This window comes from Colossoma macropomum, unplaced genomic scaffold, assembly GCF_904425465.1.
Source record: "Colossoma macropomum unplaced genomic scaffold, Colossoma_macropomum, whole genome shotgun sequence".
Classification (NCBI taxonomy): domain Eukaryota; kingdom Metazoa; phylum Chordata; class Actinopteri; order Characiformes; family Serrasalmidae; genus Colossoma; species Colossoma macropomum.
Window position 1 is genome coordinate 26,682,030 of NW_023494786.1, and position 20,090 is coordinate 26,702,119.

Sequence of the window (20,090 nt, forward strand, 5' to 3'; positions counted from 1 at the left end):
ATAAATATCCCTTATGATGTTGTGTGTCTTGTCTGAAGTTCATAAAATGAGCACCAGAATTTTTACCCATTGTAAAAACCCAAATGGTGCCTCCTGGGTCCTTAACTCAACCTCTATCTTGACGATTACCTAGTAAAAGATCTTTTCCATGCAAAAAGTCTACAGTTTGAATTGTCGGACCAGAATTCAAATGAGTACTGTCAGCTACACTGTTAGAAATAAAGGTTCTGTGCAGGAACATGTTTTGTTCATCAAGGTACAGACAATGTAAATGTTCCCTCAAAGGTACAACAGTGGTTTTAAGGTCTAATTGTGTATATCAAATAAGTTTTATCCAGTGGAAAAGTACATATTTGTACCTTTTCATAACATAATTTTCTAAAACAGAACAATAAAATAAAAAGCCTGGAGACGAGACTTGGTGTGTGGAGTCAGTACAACTTAGAAAATATCATTTCAATGGATTTTGGTACAATTATGTTCCCTGACTAAAGGTACTGAGATGTACCCTTGAGGATACCACCTCAATGACAAGAGGGGAACTGCCCCAGTGACAGTTTAGTACTGTTTTTTCTGAGAGTGTACAGTCGTATGGAAAAGTCAGGGTACCTCTGGTCAAGATAAAAGCTTTTGTTAATTTTCTAAGTGAATTAAGTTACACATCCTCTACAGAGAGCACACATTTTAATACCCATTTATTATTTGCTTTATTGCCTGTGCAAATGTTATGGCCCGTTTTATGTTTTTTTAGCAAATAAATAGACACTGCGCACTAACCTTTGTAGAAAATATAAGTGTGTTCCCTTTAGAGAATGTTTTTAACTTATTTTGACTTAGAAAATCAATAAAACACTTAATTTGACCAGGGGTGCTCAAACCTTTGCAAACGACTCTGTGATAGGATAAACCATTGAGAAGATCAAAACTTAAGCCATGAAACCTCATCAAATGAACAGCTGTATAAACACATGGTTAAATCTTAATTAAATCTAAACTGCTATGCAAACCTCCCTTGAGTGGCCTGACAAAATCAAGTAACAAGCAAAGAAAGGCAGGATAAAAAAATGTCAGGCCATCCTTTCTTTTCACAAACTGAAAAAAAGAATTAAGACAGTGAATGACAGAGTTGAGTTGCTGTCATTCTGCATTGAAGATTATATGACACATAGTTTACGACATTTTTTATCACTCTGCTCTAATACAATAACACTGTTTAAGGAACAGCTGAGCATTTGCTAGGCCCCCCCATTTGGTGCCAGCTGTTTCCAGGCTGGTGAAGGGAGATCAAGCCCACTGACAGGGCCACAATACAATATTAATGCTTGTGCTGGTCGGTTTAACATTAGGAATTAGACTTTTACACGGATTTTGCTTATACTTTGACCTTTTAACAGCCGAGTACATATAAATCTAAGGCACCAGGCCTAGCACTGCTGAGTTTTTCTAACTGCAGCCTGCACCAATGATGCTGTTGGTGCAGCTGGAGACTGCTTTTGCTCTGACAGGGCAGAGAGATCTGGACTAGAGAGAGACTGGCATCCCCAAACCACAGCACCAGTGCATCAAGGTGCAGATGGAGGACCTGTGCACAGCCTATGTTTTGAAATAACATAAAAAGATAAGCAGCCATTCCGTTCAAAAACACAGTAAGGCCAGCTGAGAGGCTCTATTTACAACGAGGCTGAAGTTGCATTCCTATTCCACAGCTTGTTGTTGGAATTTTCCCGTTCCACCTTAAATGGTGCATTTAAGGCACCATTTAAGGTGGAACGGGAAAATTCCAACAACAAGCTGGAGAAAAAGATGACTTCAGCTGTGGACATTTACAACACTTAACGTTGCCAAAACAAGGCTTTAGCTGTATCCTGGCCTCTCCAGCACAAACGTCAGACGACATACAATGAATTATTCATCCTCTTCCCTCAAAGAATGAGAAGAATACATTACGCATTCAGCTAGGAGGACCGAGACGGTTCAACGGACTCTAATTTGACAAGAAGCAGCGTGGAAAACGGTGAAGAAACACTGAACTCACTTGAATTTCTGTCAGGAATTAAAGTATCGCCAACATCCCCAAACGGACTGAGTCGTGTCCGCTTATTATAAATCCTACACGAAAGAAAACAAAGGCTTTTTCAGTGATAAACGGTAATCCTTTCTCTCTATGGGAGACACTGGGAGGAAACAGTTGACTGAGATTGAGGGAGGGGCGAGGGGCGGAGCTAGACTCACGTGCCAAATGATTGGTTCGCGGAGCGCAGGGAGGAGTTACACGGCCCAATAGCATGGGTGGGTTTTGAATATGGAAAATCAGTCAGGGCTTTTTTTCTGGAGGCTACTGCAGAGGCATGGACCTGAATCCAACGCCCTGTCCGTTCACTTTTATTGGTTTATTTCACTGCTGATTAGGTAAATATCACCAAGTCCTTAACATCAAACCTGGTTTTTGTTTGTTTGTGGTTTATTTATTTATTTATTTATTTATTTGCCTACCTACTGTAATTCATGTAAATTAGACGTGTAGCTGTTGCGGCAATTCCTGAGAAGCACATTTAGATATTTAGACATGGGCAAAGTGCAACCCTCCAAAGCACCAAATCAAATGAGCCCTGATCTTCTTTTCAATCGTCTATTTATTATAATGCAGTTTAAAACCAATGTCTGTAATAGTCATTATCCACTGCATTCCTGCAGGGGTCTGGGAGCCAATGAGTCACTGCACTGGGTGGAGCAAGGATGGAGGGATGAAAGAGAAGAGGGAAAGTAACGGGCGAATGCTGGAGCAGTAATGAGCCGGCACAGTCTAAGGGTCAGGCACTGTTTACAGTGTCGGATGGGGGAGGTAAAGACAGACATCTTCGGCTTTCAGCGAGAAGAAGGCGGTTGCTATGGAGACTGCATCCAGCCAGATGGCAGGAGCAGGCCGTCTCCCTCGGCCACGTCAGCAGATATTGCGAGAATGACACAGACTGACCAGCAATGCGCGCCTGCATACTGTCAGTGCTTTAGGCTAAGGTGCCAGTAAAAGGGGACACTGCAGTACTATAACAGTGGAAAAAATGAAGAGATCGGAATTAGATGAATTTTAAACAATCTTTAGCCAGCATACACACAATTGTAGACAATATACTGTATTTGAAATGAAGAAAGTGAACGCTTTCTTTGAGCCATGTTTACTTTAGTTCATCTTAAATAATAATTGAACACAGATTGATTTGCATGGGACATTTTTTCATCAACAAATTCAAAATCACTGATCAAATGCAGTTGTTTTTTACAGGATTAACAAGATATTCATTGTGTAGAAGCTACAGTGACCCACATATTTACTTATGAGACTGCCTCTCTCCAGCCAACCCACCCCCCGCACACACCCTCCCTGCGGGACCCCCTGGTGGTCCCCGGCTGTCAGAGGGCTGCAAACCCATGCGCAGCATTGGCCATGCCGGATCACACCACATTATCAGGGATCTGCAGGTGCTAACTCTCTCCTTGACTGAGCTCTGTATGTCTTGATCAAGGATAAGCTCTCCTTTATCTGCTATTAAATTCAAGGGATGGGCAGGAAATTAGGCAGATGATTAGGGAGCTGCTGGACTGACAAACGTCAGGTATCTGGCCCTACAAAGGCAAAGAACAGAAACTATGGCAAAAGTAAAATTAAGGAGGCTTTGAATAGAACTGGACAGCACTGATAAAATTCAATATCACCATGTTTTCCCACTATATCATGGTATCAGATGGTATTTAAGTTGGCATCAATAAAGTTAATTACCCCATGCTTTCTGAGTAACGGCACCCAACGCTACAAGATTGTCTTACAAACCTGACATAACCTGTTTTGCTCTGCTGGCAGGAAAGCAATTGAATAACAGCACCAGAGGTAACAATTATATAAAGTGGTTATGAGTCTGTTGCCTGATGCCAGAGAAACTGTTTTACAACAGTTCTGAGATCAAGCTCCTTTTCAAACTTACACTCCACATAAGTGCCAAAAAGCTATATGGTGTGTTCAATAAGGAAACAATGACCTGTCTGGACAGTTAGTTGTGAAGGTGGCCCAAGACTGTAATGTATTACTGTGCCATTCATGCCTATTTACTGACACTTTCCAATCCTCACACCAATATACTGTAAAATGTACGTGAGAATAAGGAGCTACTCATCGTTTAATTTAAAGGACACATATTATGGAAAAAAAATTATATTTGATATAAAATTTAAACATTATGAAAGTTTTAACATATCTAGTCCATACAGTCCATGTATGGAAACTAAGCTGCAAAAGCAGCCTTTAAATTAGTGCTTTTTGTGATGTCACAAAAACAAATGCATTGACATATATCAGCCTCATCAGTCTACAGCAGATTAGCCAGGCCCATTCCTAGGGAATGTATCAAACTGGACTGTTTTCAGAAAGAGGCCCAATACATGGCAGCCAATCAGAAAAGAGGTCATTTACATATGTAAGTCTTAAAGGCACAGTAAAAAAACAGCCTGTTTAAAAAATTAAAGGGATAAATAGGTTGGAAAATGGTTGTGTAAAAAATGCGACTGTTGTTTGGTCCATAAACCCGTGCAAATGTCACAAGTTGACCTCATTAAAACAAAAAACAAAAAAAACAAAAAAAAACAAGAAACTGTGCCCTTTTACCCTAAGCTGGGTCCTCTAAGGTGGTCCTCTGAAAAGATGCTGTAGGCACCTCTGTCAAACAGTGCATCCCAGTGGAACATATGTTAAATTGCAGCTTAGTGACACGTCAAGGTCATGGTAATAACTTAAACGTTGCCAGTAGCTGCCACCTGTTTGCATGTGTATTAGTACATTAGTACACTTTTTTTGAAAATTTGATTTAAAAATAGTGCACCTTTGGTCTACACAGAGTTTTACCTAATGACATCCGTGTCCCACCTCATGTTAGTCAAACAGTCCTGCAGAAAAAGTACTTTAGTGTTCTCAAAAGGAGATTTTATGGGTCAACACTGCTGGATTCAGCTTCTCTGTTGTTCGTTTTGGCCTTTTCACCCAAGCGCCTAAAGAAGGATATGAATCGGGAGCTCTCTTTGGTTTGTTTTTGGGAAACTTTACTCTTGGTTGAACTCTCCTCAGTCTTTTCTTTTGCTTCCACCTTGCTCGACACTGCTGGTGAGCTCACTTCTTTTGAGCTCTCCTTTGGCACATCAGCTGGCATATTATTGGATATATTATTGGATACATTTCCAGTGGTTTCTGATCCGAGTCTTGCCTTTGTGGAAAGCAGGCAGCCGTCCACAGATCTCATCTTTCCAATGTTTCCCAGGGAGACAATCTGTCCTCTAGGAGATCCATTCACTTCTGAGCTGGGGACAAACATGTCCTCTTCACTGTCACTGCCTTGTGAAGCTCTCGTTGGTATGGAAATAGAGTGTCGGCGACTGATGCTACCTGGACTTTTTTGGATCAAAACTAATTGGCTTGCAGGAGGTTTGGGGACATCCTCCACATTTGAATTGGACAGTGTTTTCTCCTTGTCCTCCTGAAACACCCGTCTGCGAGGAGAAGAGACAGGTGAAAAATACTCTCCTGAAGAAATGCTGCTTCGACTAGACTGGTAGCGCAGCACTTTCTGGGACACTTCCCTCAGTTTCTGCGCCTCTTCCTCAGTTTGACTGTCTACATCCTCACTTGCTGCCAAGGTCGTCGATGCACGGTTGGCTGCAGGGGTGCTGCTTGCAGGCTTTTTCCATGTGGGACTAGAAATTTTGCTCTCTGACTTTTTGGATGCTGTATCTTCCATATTCTCCTTATCCACAGAAGTCTGTGATGGATTTAAGGTCCAGTTGGGCTTTTTGGAGTTTTTGGCAGGGCAGTTTTCCTGCGAAGTGATCTCAGACAGCTTGATTCCGGTGGGTGAGGGGGTCCTGCCTTGCCTGTGAGACCCACGGTTTGTGAGGAATCTCTGAAGAACACATTCCAGCGCTACCCCCTCCATGTCTTTATCCCGCATGGAGCAGGTGGCAGTGGAGCGGCGTTTGGTTGCAGCCTGAAGCTTCTCGCGCTGTCTCCGTTTGACCTCAGCCAAATCACGCTCCGTGTTCTCCTGAGAAAGGAAGTTTGTACACAGTTTAATAAATTACATTGGGAAGAAAGAGGGAGGCGGTCAAATTGACCATTTGCAAAATGACTGACATGCCTCTCTGCCAATCATAACCACCCCTAGGCGTTACTTTCTCCATCAAGAGAAGGTACAACTCCTCAGAACAAACTTGCAGTGAGAACAGTGGTGGTAGTAAATTTGTTAAACTAGGAAACTGTGGACACTGAGGAATGAATAATGTCTGACTCACTCTATCCTGACCGTCTGGAGCCCATGTGTCAAACACAAGGCCCACGGGCCAAATCAGACCCGCCACAAAATCCTATCCGGCCCACAAACTTATTTTCCCTACCCCAACCACAGTCTATAGGACAGTGCTTACACCTCAATTCTAAACAATTCTGCACAATTCCACACCTGTCATACCACCAAAATGCATTTCAGTTTAACCGATGTAAACATTTTACATTAGCTCAGCAAATGAGCCCAGATCTTAATGAACTTGCAGCAAAGAAGTGATGCCAGGTGTCCAGTTCAAGCAAATAGATTTTTAAGGCTGAGATTTTTAAGGTTTTAAAGGCTGAGCACCTGGGGACATCTACATTTTTTTGAATATTTCAAATGTCCATGTAACATTTCAGGGATCTACTACAAGTGTTCGTATTTTACTATTGAAGTTTTTGCATATTTTGAATAAACAATGGCGAGTTCAGGTTACAGCACAACATTAAAAGTGAAATGAATAATGAATAAATAAATCAAATAAAAACATTTTTTTCACTGGCCCACAGATTTGAAGAGATATTTTAATATGGCCCTTTTACAGGTAGAGTTTGACACCTCTGATCTGGAGGAAGATTCTGTTTTTATTGCACTCCTGAAGCTGAAAAACTTTTTGAATAATCTATGTCAAAGATTTTACTCATAGCACAGTGGCAAAACTATTAACAGGGAGACTTATGCCAACTGACAGTCAAATGTAAAGATGAATATTAATGCACTCATACAAACGCCATACTTTGTATTGTTTCATTAAAGTTTGCTAAAAGACCTTGTGCAAAACATGATGAGTGCACCTCAGCACCAGCTAGCTACAGTGTTAGCTCATCTGAAGGGGCAGCTTCCAATGCTAAATCCTCCTATTTAAAAGACTTGAAAATCTGTTGATTTAATGTTGAGTGACTAAATGATTTCCCTGCTTGGATTCATGTAAACGTGGTTTGCAGAATCCATTTCTTGTTTGCTTTAAATTGGCCATTATTCATATTGTTAGTTCTCAAACAGGGATGTCTGAAGACCTTGTAAAGCCAGTTTATCTCTGAATGAATGTATGAAGGTTGAATTTTAACAATTGTTTGAATAAATGTTTCAAATGTACTCCTTTATGTGCTTCTGTTTTTCCTTTGTACCATTGAATATATTTTTTTAGGGCTATGGATGCTACCAGCTAATAGTTTGTCACACTTTTGCAGTCAAACTTGCAAGGGATCAAGAATCGCATTAACAGGAAAAACACTTAAGAATGAAAATATAACTTGTTGCTTTCATATGAAAATCTACTAATCTAGTATCATATCGCTGCTGTTGGAAGAAAACCTTGTTTCTCCATTTTTTGGCTGTTTTTCAGTTTTTGACCTAATTTTAAAATGCCTGTTGCCGTTTACATTGTTTGTAAATTTCATGATGAATGGACCAAAAGAAACAGCCCAAAATGACCTGGAAAGAAGTCTGATTCCATTGACTTACATTAAAAGTAAAGTATGTTTTTGTTCCTTCTCCTGTAAAGTTATCATTTTGGAGATACAAGCTTTTCTTCCGACAACAACGATATGAAAATCTACTAATTTAAAAATCGAATTTTTTGTCAGTTTTTACTGTTTTATGCCAGCATTTGAAAATGCCAGAACTCCCATGCATTTTATGTATATTTCACAAAGAATACGAAATTTTCGGTGCTCCTGGTCAATATTTTTTATTTTTTTTGAGTGAAAATACGTGAACACATCCTCCACAGAGAACACACCTCTGCACATTTTAAAGCACAACTACTGTTTATTTGCCGAATTTAACACATTGAGAAAAAAAAAAAACATAAAATGTGGCCTGTGCAAAAGTCATTGCACATTTTACATTATATGTTTTATTTTTTCCAATATGTTAACTTCACTAAATTCGTTAAATGCACTAAAATCTGTTCCCTTATTAGCTTGTTTTCAGAAAATCAACAAAGCATGAAATTTGACCATATGCGTTTTGCATCTTATGCAACTTTTACATATGACTGTACATTAAAATGAATATTTCTCCCTTCTCCTGTAAAGTATTAGGCCCTAAAGTATAACTAAAGCCTCCCATTGATATGTTTCCCATGTGCTGGGACAAGGCCTTTACCTGAAGGGCTCGTTTAAACCTTTCACAGAAGGAGTGGAAGATGGAGCAGCACTCGTCCAGTTTGAAGTCACTGGCCTCCTCACAGAAATATTCAGCCACTGATTCGGTGAGTGCATTCAGCGTCTGGAAGGAAGCTTTCGTTTCAGCTATCCTGGACTCAGCACACTAAAGACAGCCAATAAAAAACAGGTTACAGATCAGAGGTGAGGTGATTGCAGTCCCAGGTTTCGCCTGTACAGCATCATGATGGCCTTTACAGAGTCCCATAAGTCACATTTTCCTAGACTATTGGAATAACAAGATGATCTGCCAAGGGTTAGTAATTTCAGACCAGAACAGATCAAGTGTGGAAGTGTTCCTGTTCAACTCAGCTGGCGGAAAAACAACTGAATAACAGAACTAAACTCTACGATATTCTTTTGGTTCTGCAACATGTCTGTAACATGTTATATGATTAGAAGTCTATGCTGCATAATTCAACCATTATGGTGTAAACAAAGTCACTGAGAGCATTTTGGTGGGAAATGCTCTGTTCTAGAGAAACTTAAGTCAGAACGGTTCACAGTGGTTGTGATGAGAACCATACACCTAATGTGTTTAATGCCTCTAAAAGCCTCCTCATAGAAGGTTTTATATGAAATGGTTACAAACACACTGCCTGATGTACCTAATACATTGTTTTACAATAGTTTCGAGAAACTTTAGACTTAAAACATATATTTTAAATACATTCATGGAAGAGAGCTACATGCAGCACATTGTAGGGCAAATTAGTCCCCTAAGAAAATATATTTTTCACAATTTACCACTATTTTACTATTTTCAACATTACATCTAAAACACACACTGGTCATTTTGGACAGTAAATAAAATGGCTATTGTTGTGTTGTAGACACCACAACCCCTGGTTGATCCTCCTATCAACATGACTTATACAGAATCGGTGCAGTTTCCTTTTAAGGTGATGCAAGGAAATCAAAGGGGGCAAAACGTACCTCAAAAAAGTCTTTCATCTGTTCCGCCAGGTCACTTTGTTTATCAGTGTTCTTTTTTAGCTCCTGGACTTCGCTCACTTTTCTTTGAAATTCTGATTCAATGTCTTGTTTGTGGATTCTGCAATGAAGTGAAAAGATATGCTGTGTGCTGATGTAACACTCCTTCATATAATATCGCATCAGGCTCCATAAGCACATTCCTTTAAAAGGTCTGTGGAAGTCAGCAAAAAGGAGGCCCTACCCTAAATCAAACTAGTGAAGGGAAACCAAACAGGAGAAACAGCAACAACATCAATTTCAACTTTAGGAGTAAACAAAAGCAGGTTTATTGGACTGCGGGTCCATGCTCAACACATCTATTGATCTTGGCCTTTTATAGAATATGTTGCAATATAAAGTCACTATTTGTTCTTTTTATCAAACATAAATGAATCCATGTAGAAATGCAATGAGATCAGTTTATAGCTACACTAAATAAGTCTGATAAGTCCTGTGAAGTTGTTAAACCCCATGAAGAGGATTTTGGGTTTTACGTGTGGCTTACACATGAAACAAATGACAGCGCTATATACAAACAACCTAGGTTAAACAATTCATTACCGGTATATACATTGTCTGAGCCCATTAACTTATAACAACTTAATTATTTTCTTTTTCCTCCCACAGGATATTAGATGAGGAATAGACCCCCCCTTTCTCTCCATCGGTGGATCCTCCCGATAAGGATAAGGTACATAGGTCTCCCTGCTGTCCCCCTTTTGCTAATTCTCCTTTCACAGGCAGACACAAGTAAGTACATCTATACACACACATATTTTATAGTGCAAGGGATGGTATTCACTGGTGATGGGGTAGGCCTCGCCTTACCACATCACAAGTCCATATATAGGACTGATCTACGTCTAAACTAACACCTCTGACTTGTAGATTACTATTTTAGGCCTTACAGAGCAACTCGCAGCAGCGCACAGACACCATATTTTAACATGCTTTTTTCTCCTTCTTTCAATTTTAACAAGAAAAATCTTACTTAGTGCAGCTTTACGTGGGTTCTTTACCTTGATGCTTCTCCAATGTGTGCGAGTTGTTCGGGAAACTTCAGCAGAGCAGCGTCGCTCTTCTGTGCTTGCTGTTAAGGATGTGCAGAAGCAACATAAGAGACAAACATAGTATAATCATTTTCTGCTGACGTCACTTCATGAGAAAGTTTTAATATTACCATCACAACATAGTGCATGAGGTTCATTCCTGGCTTGTTGGCTTTCGTGTCGGCTAGTTTCAAGAGAGACGTCATTCGGAAGCCCACAGCACTGCCAGCATAGCCATCCTGTAAAAAGGGAATAATATATGTCAATTTATGACTTTTGTGGCCAACTGAACGATTTCAACATAAATGCGAAGACCTGCATTCATAGAAAATAAAAATACTCACAGCATTCATGTAGTTTCCTGTCTTTAACACAAGGCGGATGATGGAGTGAAGATCAAGACAGTCCAGGAGCTCTAAAGGACAGATGAGAGATAGAATGGAAAGTTAGCCCATATAAGTAAATAGTAAATAGTAAAACCTGCAAATCTTGTTTTTTTTTTCTTCTGTCTGCTTAACTTATAACAAAACTGAAAACAACCAGTTCTGCTCTGTTACTACTTAGTATGTGGCTGCTGATGAAACAAAACCTTGTTTTTGTCATTTTCAGTTTTTGACATAATTTGAAAATACCTGTTGCCCTTTACATTGTGTGTAAATGTCATGATGAATGGACAAAAGAAACGACTGAAAATTGCTTGGAAAAAAGTCTGGATACCTTGACTTACATTGAAAGTAAAGTATGTCCTTTTCCTTCTCCTGTAAAGTTACCATGTTGGAGAGGGTTTTTTTTTCCAACAGCAGGAATATATAAAGCTATAACCTGGCTGATATGTTTGATGTCTTGTCTGTTTCTAATTTCTGAAAACTAAAAACAATACAATATTTGCAACTGAAATTCCCAAAATAGTCACACCAGAAAACCATACAAACATTTCAAATTAATAGTTTTACCAAATATACGAGCGTTCAAAAGATTCACTATTATATCAATAATTGCTATTATTTAATTCAGTTTTAACATACAGTGTAGGTAGAAATATTGCAGGTTAGACACCAGAATGTATTTTGTTTAATATTTATATATTTAATTAGTTAATCATTATTAAATATTATTTCATATTTAAGAAGTTTTATTTCATATTTTACTCAATATTTAACGTTTACTTATATAAGCTGGTAAGTCAAAAAAGGTATTAAATGTTAAATAATGTACAGTCATTTTCTATTTATGGTAATTCCTTGATAAGTTCTCAGCTTGAGATTTGATCGTCATGTTTTAACTACATATCGCTGTTGTCGGAAGACAATCTCGTATCTCCAAAATTATAACTTTACAGGAGAAGGAACAAACCTACTTTACTTTTAATGTAAGTCAATGGAACCAGACTTTTTTCCAAGTCATTTTGGGTCATTTCTTTCACTCCATTCTTCAAGAAATTTACAGACAATGTAAAGGGCAATGGGTAGGCATTAAAAAAGAACAATTCATCCTCTTAAAGGATTTGGCAATGAGTTGACACTGATAAGAGGTGTTAGAGCAGGAAAAACACTATTACAGTTGTACAGTATCATATGTAGTACAATGTAGTACAGGGGCTCCAGGACTGGGAAAACGGGCAAACCACAAAGAAAAAATGTCACGTCACGATGATGACAACTTGCAGATTAGGTTATGGTCTATTGTGAGAGGATGAAAAAACAGGGTGGGACATTACCTTTCCCAGCAGCAGTCATAATGGCAATGCAGTGATTCACCTCATCCATAAAATGGGGAAATTCCTCTTTGAGAACTAAACTTTTCAGTCGTTCCTCATAGCTAGTGGATTAAACGTGAAGATAAGAAGAAACAATGACACTACATGTCAAGTCTTTTTATGTTGTGTATTGTGTGAAAAAGAATTTATGATAAATAAAAATTGTAAATTAAATAATAAAGTATTAAAAATAATACTAACAAGGTGAACAAAAAAAAACCTCTAATTAACATGATATTATTTGCATAAGCTAATTGGGCTCCACTCCTCTTACTAGCTCTAATATGCAACTAGGCTGCTTAACTCAAACAATGAGGAGAAAGCTATCAGCCGCTAACATGAACTGCAGTGAATGGAATTTATATGTTGAAAAGAGATCAAATGTACATAAGAACGCATAAGACTGTACAAACTATGACTCACCATGGAACCTTAACAAGTTGCACCATGAACTGATCAGCCTCAGAAAGGGATGAATAGTCTCCTTTATAAGCAAGAAGCTTTTTCACCTGAAACCATAATCAAACACACACATCGAAACGAAATAATTACACTGAGGAAGACTCATATAACCAATAAAGTAGCACAAAACTGTTAGCAAAATGACTATAAAATGAAACGAAAAACTATAAATATGTTTATTATATTTATTAGAGGCCTGTGATGGGCTGGTGACCTGTCCAGAGTGTATCCTGCCCCCCGCCCAATGACTCCACAACCCAGAAGGATAAGCGGTTTAGAAAATGTGTGTGTGTGTCTGTGTGTGTGGGTGTGTGTGTGTGTGTGTGTGTGTTTATTAGATAAATATACTTATCAGAGGTGTAAAGATACACTTTTTCATTTTGAGGTATGATTTGCGATTCTATGTTAGATCTGATTTGATTTTCTGTATATCTGTATTTAACAAAGCTGTAATTATATACTACACAGATTGTTTTGGCTCAGATAAATGAGCAGAGCCTTTTTAATGTCTGCTGTGACAGAACTCAAAGTAAGCCCCAAAACGGTCTGCCCCCTCCCTCCCCACCCACTTTACCCTGATAGGATGTGCCCTGATGCCCGGTTGCGATCACTGACAGTCATTTCCACAGAAGATGGAAAATGAAGGACACACGAGAGTGAGGTGCATATCAGAGACCCAAATTAAATAATAAAAATCCACAGGTGTTTCTGTTCATCCTTCCACTGTGAGAAAACAACTCAACACTATCAGTCTGAAAGGATGTGTAGCTGTCAAGAAGCTGCTACTGAGAAAAGGAAAATTTGCAAACAAATCCAACAAAGAAGCTCAGATCCACTGACTGACCACCCCAGAGTCCAGACCTCTCGGACGATGAGAAGCAGAAAATGCAAGACTGAACTTTGGAGGTGTGGAAACGTCTTCCTGCAGATTTTTTTTAAAAACTACGGAGCCCTGCTGGTGACATCCTGTATAAATGAAAAAATTCATGCTGTATTAACGTGTGGGAATGAGAGCCTAATGCATGGCCACATCTAAGTAAGGCGTGGGAACAATATATTTAAGTTATGGCCACGAGTTAGTAAGGTGTGGGGCTGTGGTCAAAGCTTAAGCATCTCATTCCCACGCCTTACTAAGTCGTGGCCACGCATTAGCATCTCATCCCCACACCTTACTAAGTCGTGGCCACGACCTAATTATCTCATTCCCATGCCTTATTAAGTTGTGGCCACGACTTAATTATCTCATTCCCATGCCTTACTAAGCTGTAGCCATGACTTAATTATTTTGTTCCCATGCCTTACTAAGTCATGGCCATGCATTATTTTTATTTATACAGGTTGTCACCAGGGGGGCTCCGTAAAAAAAACTGAATGTAAGACTCTTGAAAAGAACGGAAGCTGTAATTAAAAGAAAAAGCAGGAGATATAAAATATTAATAAAAACATATATTTAGTTTTTGGGGGTTATTTGTAATTTTTTGTTAATATATGTTTTATGCTTTTTTTATTTATGCTGAAAAATGAATAACGTACTCAATGGCAGTTACGTGTGGAAGTTATCTGAATGATGTGTGGTTCATTCATTTAATATCATTTTTTTCTCAGTACTGCATGAATCAATTATTAGGACACAATGAAACGCTAACATGGGAATTATTAGTTCTCTTTATCTTGAATCACATCTGTCTAAGCTGAACTATATTTAAACATAAGTATACCTCTCCAGAATCAGGCAGTAGTTTTAACAGCTCCTCCAGTTTCCCTGAGCCAAATCCTTCACTCTTGCCAAGGCAGATATCCTCAATAAGTTCTTTGACTGACCTGCAGGGTTAAAGAAGAGTTATTGTATATGAAACTGATTGTGTTGTGCACATTGTCTCATTAACCACATATGCCAAAAACTACCACATTTGTATTGTACAGTGTATTGACTTGAAACACACTTAAAATAGACGCCAATCTGCACATGCTGTTAGAATCTATTACAGAGATTAGGCATTCCTTTAAATATCTTAAACAAGCAAATACACGCCTCAATATCGCAGGGCTATTGGTAATTCTGTAAGCACCTCTGCCTGCAAAGGCAGTGAGAATGTGAGCACAGTCTTGCCAAGAAAGGCCTAAACAAGTAAAATATCTTTGGTAAAATCAGTCCACCCATGTGGGGAAGGTTGACTGTGTTAGTCAGTGGTTTTCAGTCCTGGAGATCCACTGCCCAGCATGTTGCAGCATTTTACCTTTCGAACACACCCAGGTCACCCTAGGAAGGGCTTTGTAGTTAATTAGTTGCATCAGGATGGAGAACCACTGTTCCAGGGAGTTCAATTGACAAAGAGATGAGATAAGGCAGGATTTAGGGGTGTAAATCTGACCCTACAATGGTTAATCCTATTCTGATTGTTAAGGAAAACATTCAGTGCAACATGTAATTTTATATTTCACCACAATTTGATCTGATTTCAATATTTTGGTACAATCAAAAATTATTATTAATTTTTTACACAGAATTTAAAAAAATACATCAAAGTTTTTTTATATTTGGAAATGGCCCATTTTCCTTACTTTGGCCCAAAAATAAGCACATACTTTATTGAATATTCTGATAATTGATTACAATCAATTCCAACATCAGTGTATCTTCAAATCAATACATTAGGGCTGGCTATCATTCAAAATTTCCAATAACAATACCAGTACCAATAACTTGACATATAGATATATACAGATACAGACATCGCTGCTGTTGGAAGAAAACCTTTTATCTCCATTTTTGTCGTTTTTCAGTTGTTGACATAATTTGAAAATACCTGTTGCTCTTTTCATTGTGTGTAAATTTCACAAAGAATTGACCAAAAGAAACGACCTAAAATGACTTGGAAAAAAGTCCATTTCCACTGACTTACATTAACAGTAAAGTAAGTTTTTTCCTTTTCCTGTAAAGTTACCAATTTGGTTTTCTTCTGACAACAGTGAAATATAATGTAATTTAAACAGTCCTTTGTAACTCCTTAAAAATGAAACATTTCTTTTTATAATTTTCTAAACATTGAATCTAAGAAATAATGCATTTAACTATTTAAAATATGTTAATCCATTTCAGGAACAACATCTAACTTTTTTCAAAGTTTTGCTGACTTAAATGAGTGAAAAGTTACAGTATTTAATTTTTGGCCTAGATATTTTTATCATATTTTAATGAATACATCTCAAATAATTTGGGCTGAGAAAGGTGATAATGCTGTAGATAGGTTTAGTAATGTTTTAAGTTAGTTATGTGAAACATGGACATAGGTTATTATGAAGGACACTTTATCTAGGTTATATATTTACTCTCTTAATCTGGCTGCCTTGTTCCTCTATCTATGGATGGACCAATCAAATTCACTCTACTCCACATTAAAAATGTACCAAATCCAGATATCAATGCAGAACTTATGCAGTGTTGTGAACTCACCAACAAGAGGAAGTGGTCAACCAACTGATTTCCACATTGTTTTTGTTGTAGGTTAGTTAAAGAAGAGCTTAGCCGAGGCTGTACTTTGCCCTCGTTGCTTAAAACACTTTGGATCATGTTGCTTAGCACAGAAAAACATCTTCACACAGGACAAGCCTCGGCCTGCTATCACACACACAATCACACACCACACAAACTAGTGTCTCAAGATACTCCGGCACCTAAATATTGATCCATCCGCTTCTCAAAGTGAATATATTAGTCTGTCCTGATGTTGAGCTAATCCATGCGTGACGCAGTATGACTAAGGAGAGAACTGCTGCTAATGATCTGACCCCTCTTATCGCAACAGTCATGTTCTGGAAGTCACATTTCAGCCTTCAGCTTTGCCCTGAGGCAATATTCAGATGCCTTGCTTGCAGAGACTTGTGGAAGCTCAGAGGTGTGACTGCATGGGAATTCTGCCCAGAACCTGACAGGAATTGGAAAGGCAGGATTTTGTTGTTTAATGCCTCACATTTTGGGATAGAGGCACTCACCGCCTGAACTGCTTGAGGAAAATGCCGACGTTCATGTTCTTCTTGGCGTTCAGAATGGATACCTGGTGGGAGGACACACAAAAACTCATCATTTTTATTGATTATTGACCATAGGACAGGATGAACGCTCATGAACTCCAATTCCAAACAAGGATTCTGAGCGAAGCTTCTTTGAGGAGGTTAATTATACAAAAGTCCATATAAAAGTCTGAGGAAATTGTGATTTTTTCTCACACCACATGGTCACAATGACTGGCATATGTTCTTTAATAACACACCCCTTGACCACATTACAATCCTGGTCGAACGTAAGCTATTCAAAAAAAAAAGGCAAGCATCAACCTTATGCAAACACCAAATGAGAGCTGTAACTCCACCCATAGATCAAAGAAATTACAAATATGAGCTCAAAATGTAAAAGCATTGGTCATGTATAAACCTGCTATGATCATGAAATGTTAGCTGAGAATTAATCGGATATAAATAATTTCAATTAGCAATGTAATAGTCTTTTTTGGTTCAGTTAACTAAGCCTAAAGTGGCCAAATTGGAGGGTTAGCTGTCTTTGCTTCCTAGCTGCTGACTCTAGCTGCCACCTGGTATAACAGAAACAGCTCGAGCTCAAATAAACAAACAGTACTTACTGCTGCCCTCTGGTGTGTCAGTCACAAGTTGAACCATAATGTGTCTTAATAAAAGTACATATAAATATATAACTATTTTCTTTCATTTCGCTGTTGTTGGAAAAAAAAACTCATGTCTCCAAAATGGTAACTTTACAGGAGAAGAAAAAAACATACTTTACTTTTAATGGAAGTCAATGGAACCAGTCATCCAAGTCATTTTAGGTCATTTCTTTAAGTTCATTCATCATGAAATTTACATACAATGTAAAGAGTAACAGGTATTTTCAAATTATGTAAAAAACTGAAAAACGACAAAAATGAAGATTTTTCTTCCGACAACAGCAATTTACATATATATTATAAAAAGGCTCCCAATTCACATTCTGTATATTTTGCTGTAAACATACGACTGTGAAAGCTAACAACTGTGGAAAATTACTGTGGTCAGCTCAAATATTTGTGACCAGGTGATCATGTAATAATTATGATAGGCCTAGTCTTATTTCATTAATGGACACATGGTTTAATCATAAACATATGAATAACAATATCAGTTTAAAGTGGACGCCACATGTTTTCCATCTGCTAGACAAAACAGGCAAACCGATAACAGAAATGTTATGAAACCAAGTTCCCCCACATTCCATAGCAACGGCACATTTCACTTATAACACCATACACTACACTGAAAGAACAGCTCAGAACATATAACTAAAATTCTACTAAAAAACTACCAATCGATAAAATAGTGATGTTTTCAGCAGAGCACAGATCTGAGAAATTCAATTTGGGTCAATAGACCAAAATTAATTAAACGTATAATGATTATGCCAAGTGGCAATTCATGCTAAGATGTTTCAGCCACTGGCTTAACATTTAGTCCAAGAGAATTACTACTGTCTACAATTCCATGAAAGATAACAGACCATAAGGCCAACGGTTTATGCAAAGTCCATACAGACAGATACTGTTGAGGTTGGCTTCCTACTCTCCAGCTTCTTACCCGAGTTTTCCATTCCATCTTAAATGTCACAGCAGTTCGAATAAGAAGCTGGTGAATAAGAAGGCAAGTTCAGCCTCATAACTCCTGACATGTATGGATCAGCGTCATGTTCAGGAATTTTACGGTTCACGTGTTGCTCAAGCACATTAATCTGTCAAGGGTGAGGCTGAGTTTGCAATAGTGTTAGGGCTCTATACTATCTGTCCCACTGTTCCCATGCTGTCATGTAAATGTGCATACAACCAGAGGTGAGTACTAACCACAAAGAAACATAACAAATGTCGGTTCCTGCTAATCGATGCTGGACGTTCTAGAAAATTCCACTGCAGTTCTATAGTTTACTCAATAGTTAAAGGGGATGTCCAATGATTTTTCAAAACATCTGCATAATTAACTCATTAAGATGTAAACAAAGTCTCCATTTTAGAGAAACTGACCAAGTCAGAATAGTTCAGAGTGTTGGAGATAGGAACCAGACGTCTGAAGCATTCAAAGCCTCCTAAAGCTCCCTCTAAGAAAGCTATTACATCAATTGGTTATGCCTGATGCCTGAAACACAGTTTTATAATAGTTTTTAAAATCTACGTGGGGCGGGAAATACATGCAGAGTGTTGTGAGACGTCTGGTTCCTACCGACACCACTGTAAAGAAATCAGACTCGATAAGTTACTCTACAATGTACCATTTCACATCAGACCACTCTGAATGACTTAGTTCACATCTTAATGACTAAACTATACTGATTTTTTTTAAATCAGTGAAATTCCCCTTTACATGCCTGAGTATCCACCAAAGAAACTAAATTTGTCGTTGAGTATGGGTTCAGGCTACTCTAGCCACCTCAGAACAAACCCAAAGGAAAAAGAAAACTGACCACTTCTGGCCCTTGGAGCTTCTGGCCCTTGCTTTGGGTTCCTTTTATGCTCCGCCGCACAGACGCCGGACGCTTGTCAGTTAGGTCGTTGCGGCTGAACAGTTCCTCCATGCGCTTGGTGTCCAGTTCATACTCCTTTTTCTTCTCCACAGTCCATATGTTATGCTTGCCCAGCACGGTGTCCTGGGGTATGGCCTCCCAGTTGAAGTTTCGCATCCTGGAGCTCCGTCTGGACCCTCTAGACAGCAGATTCCCACCAGAGTTGAGTGCAGGGGGTTGAGGAGGAGGTGGAGGAGGTGGAGGTGGTGGCGGAAGTGGTGGTGGTGGTGGCGGTGGGTCAGCCATTGGTCGTGGCACTTGGGCCCACTACACACAGAACTCAGTTTCTTCCTGCATGGTAGAACGTCATGATGTTTTGTGGAGGGTAATATGGATCTCCACACTGGCGGGAGAAAGGAAAGAAGGGCGAGGCTACACATTTCTAGTAGTCAGCAGGCTAAACATTAGATCAAAAAGGACTAAAACAACAAGACAACTATGTAGAACCAAACCTGTCATTATTATTACCATGTCCAGGGAGTAGAGAGGTGGTCAAACAACGTACAGTTAAAATGAGCTCTTAGTCTAGACTTATTCTTGATTTAAACATGATAAAGTCACTGGTGGAGAGTTAAAGTCACTTACCTGTTTAAAATGAACTGTTTCGGTGGAATATTAGTGTATTGTAGCCCATGAAAGGGGAAAGTTAGCCTTTCCTGAGGACTTCTACTGTGTGACTATCAGAGGTGAAAGAGTGTGCTGGGCTGCCTGAGGAGAAAAGTGTGT

General features: G+C 38.8%; 2 protein-coding genes across 6 annotated transcripts in view; both read right to left on the reverse strand.

Moving 5' to 3' along the window:
• Positions 1-2,310, reverse strand: part of trim3a (tripartite motif containing 3a) — a 52,075-nt gene extending 49,765 nt beyond the window's left edge. For both annotated transcript variants that reach the window (XM_036565099.1, XM_036565079.1), the window contains exon 1: positions 2,036-2,310. The gene's annotated coding sequence lies outside the window, so the exon portion shown is untranslated. The remainder of the gene's footprint in view (positions 1-2,035) is intronic.
• A 134-nt stretch (positions 2,311-2,444) lies between these two features.
• On the reverse strand, positions 2,445-20,090 carry fhdc4 (FH2 domain containing 4). Of its 4 annotated transcripts, none has more exons than XM_036565047.1 (12): positions 19,950-20,090; positions 19,266-19,655; positions 16,763-16,824; positions 14,488-14,590; positions 12,731-12,816; positions 12,269-12,369; positions 10,896-10,966; positions 10,683-10,790; positions 10,522-10,592; positions 9,464-9,581; positions 8,469-8,633; positions 2,446-6,080 (listed from the first exon to the last, which is right to left on the reverse strand). In XM_036565047.1, the coding sequence occupies exons 2-12, from the start codon at positions 19,608-19,610 to the stop codon at positions 4,971-4,973; spliced, it is 2,340 nt and encodes a 779-aa protein (XP_036420940.1). In that variant the 5' UTR covers positions 19,611-19,655; positions 19,950-20,090; the 3' UTR covers positions 2,446-4,970. The 4 variants fall into 4 exon arrangements, with proteins under 4 accessions (XP_036420947.1, XP_036420940.1, XP_036420955.1 ...); XM_036565038.1 differs by having other exon boundaries at positions 2,447-6,080; positions 19,266-19,707; positions 19,950-20,089; XM_036565054.1 differs by lacking the exons at positions 19,266-19,655; positions 19,950-20,090 and adding an exon at positions 18,377-18,689 and having other exon boundaries at positions 2,445-6,080.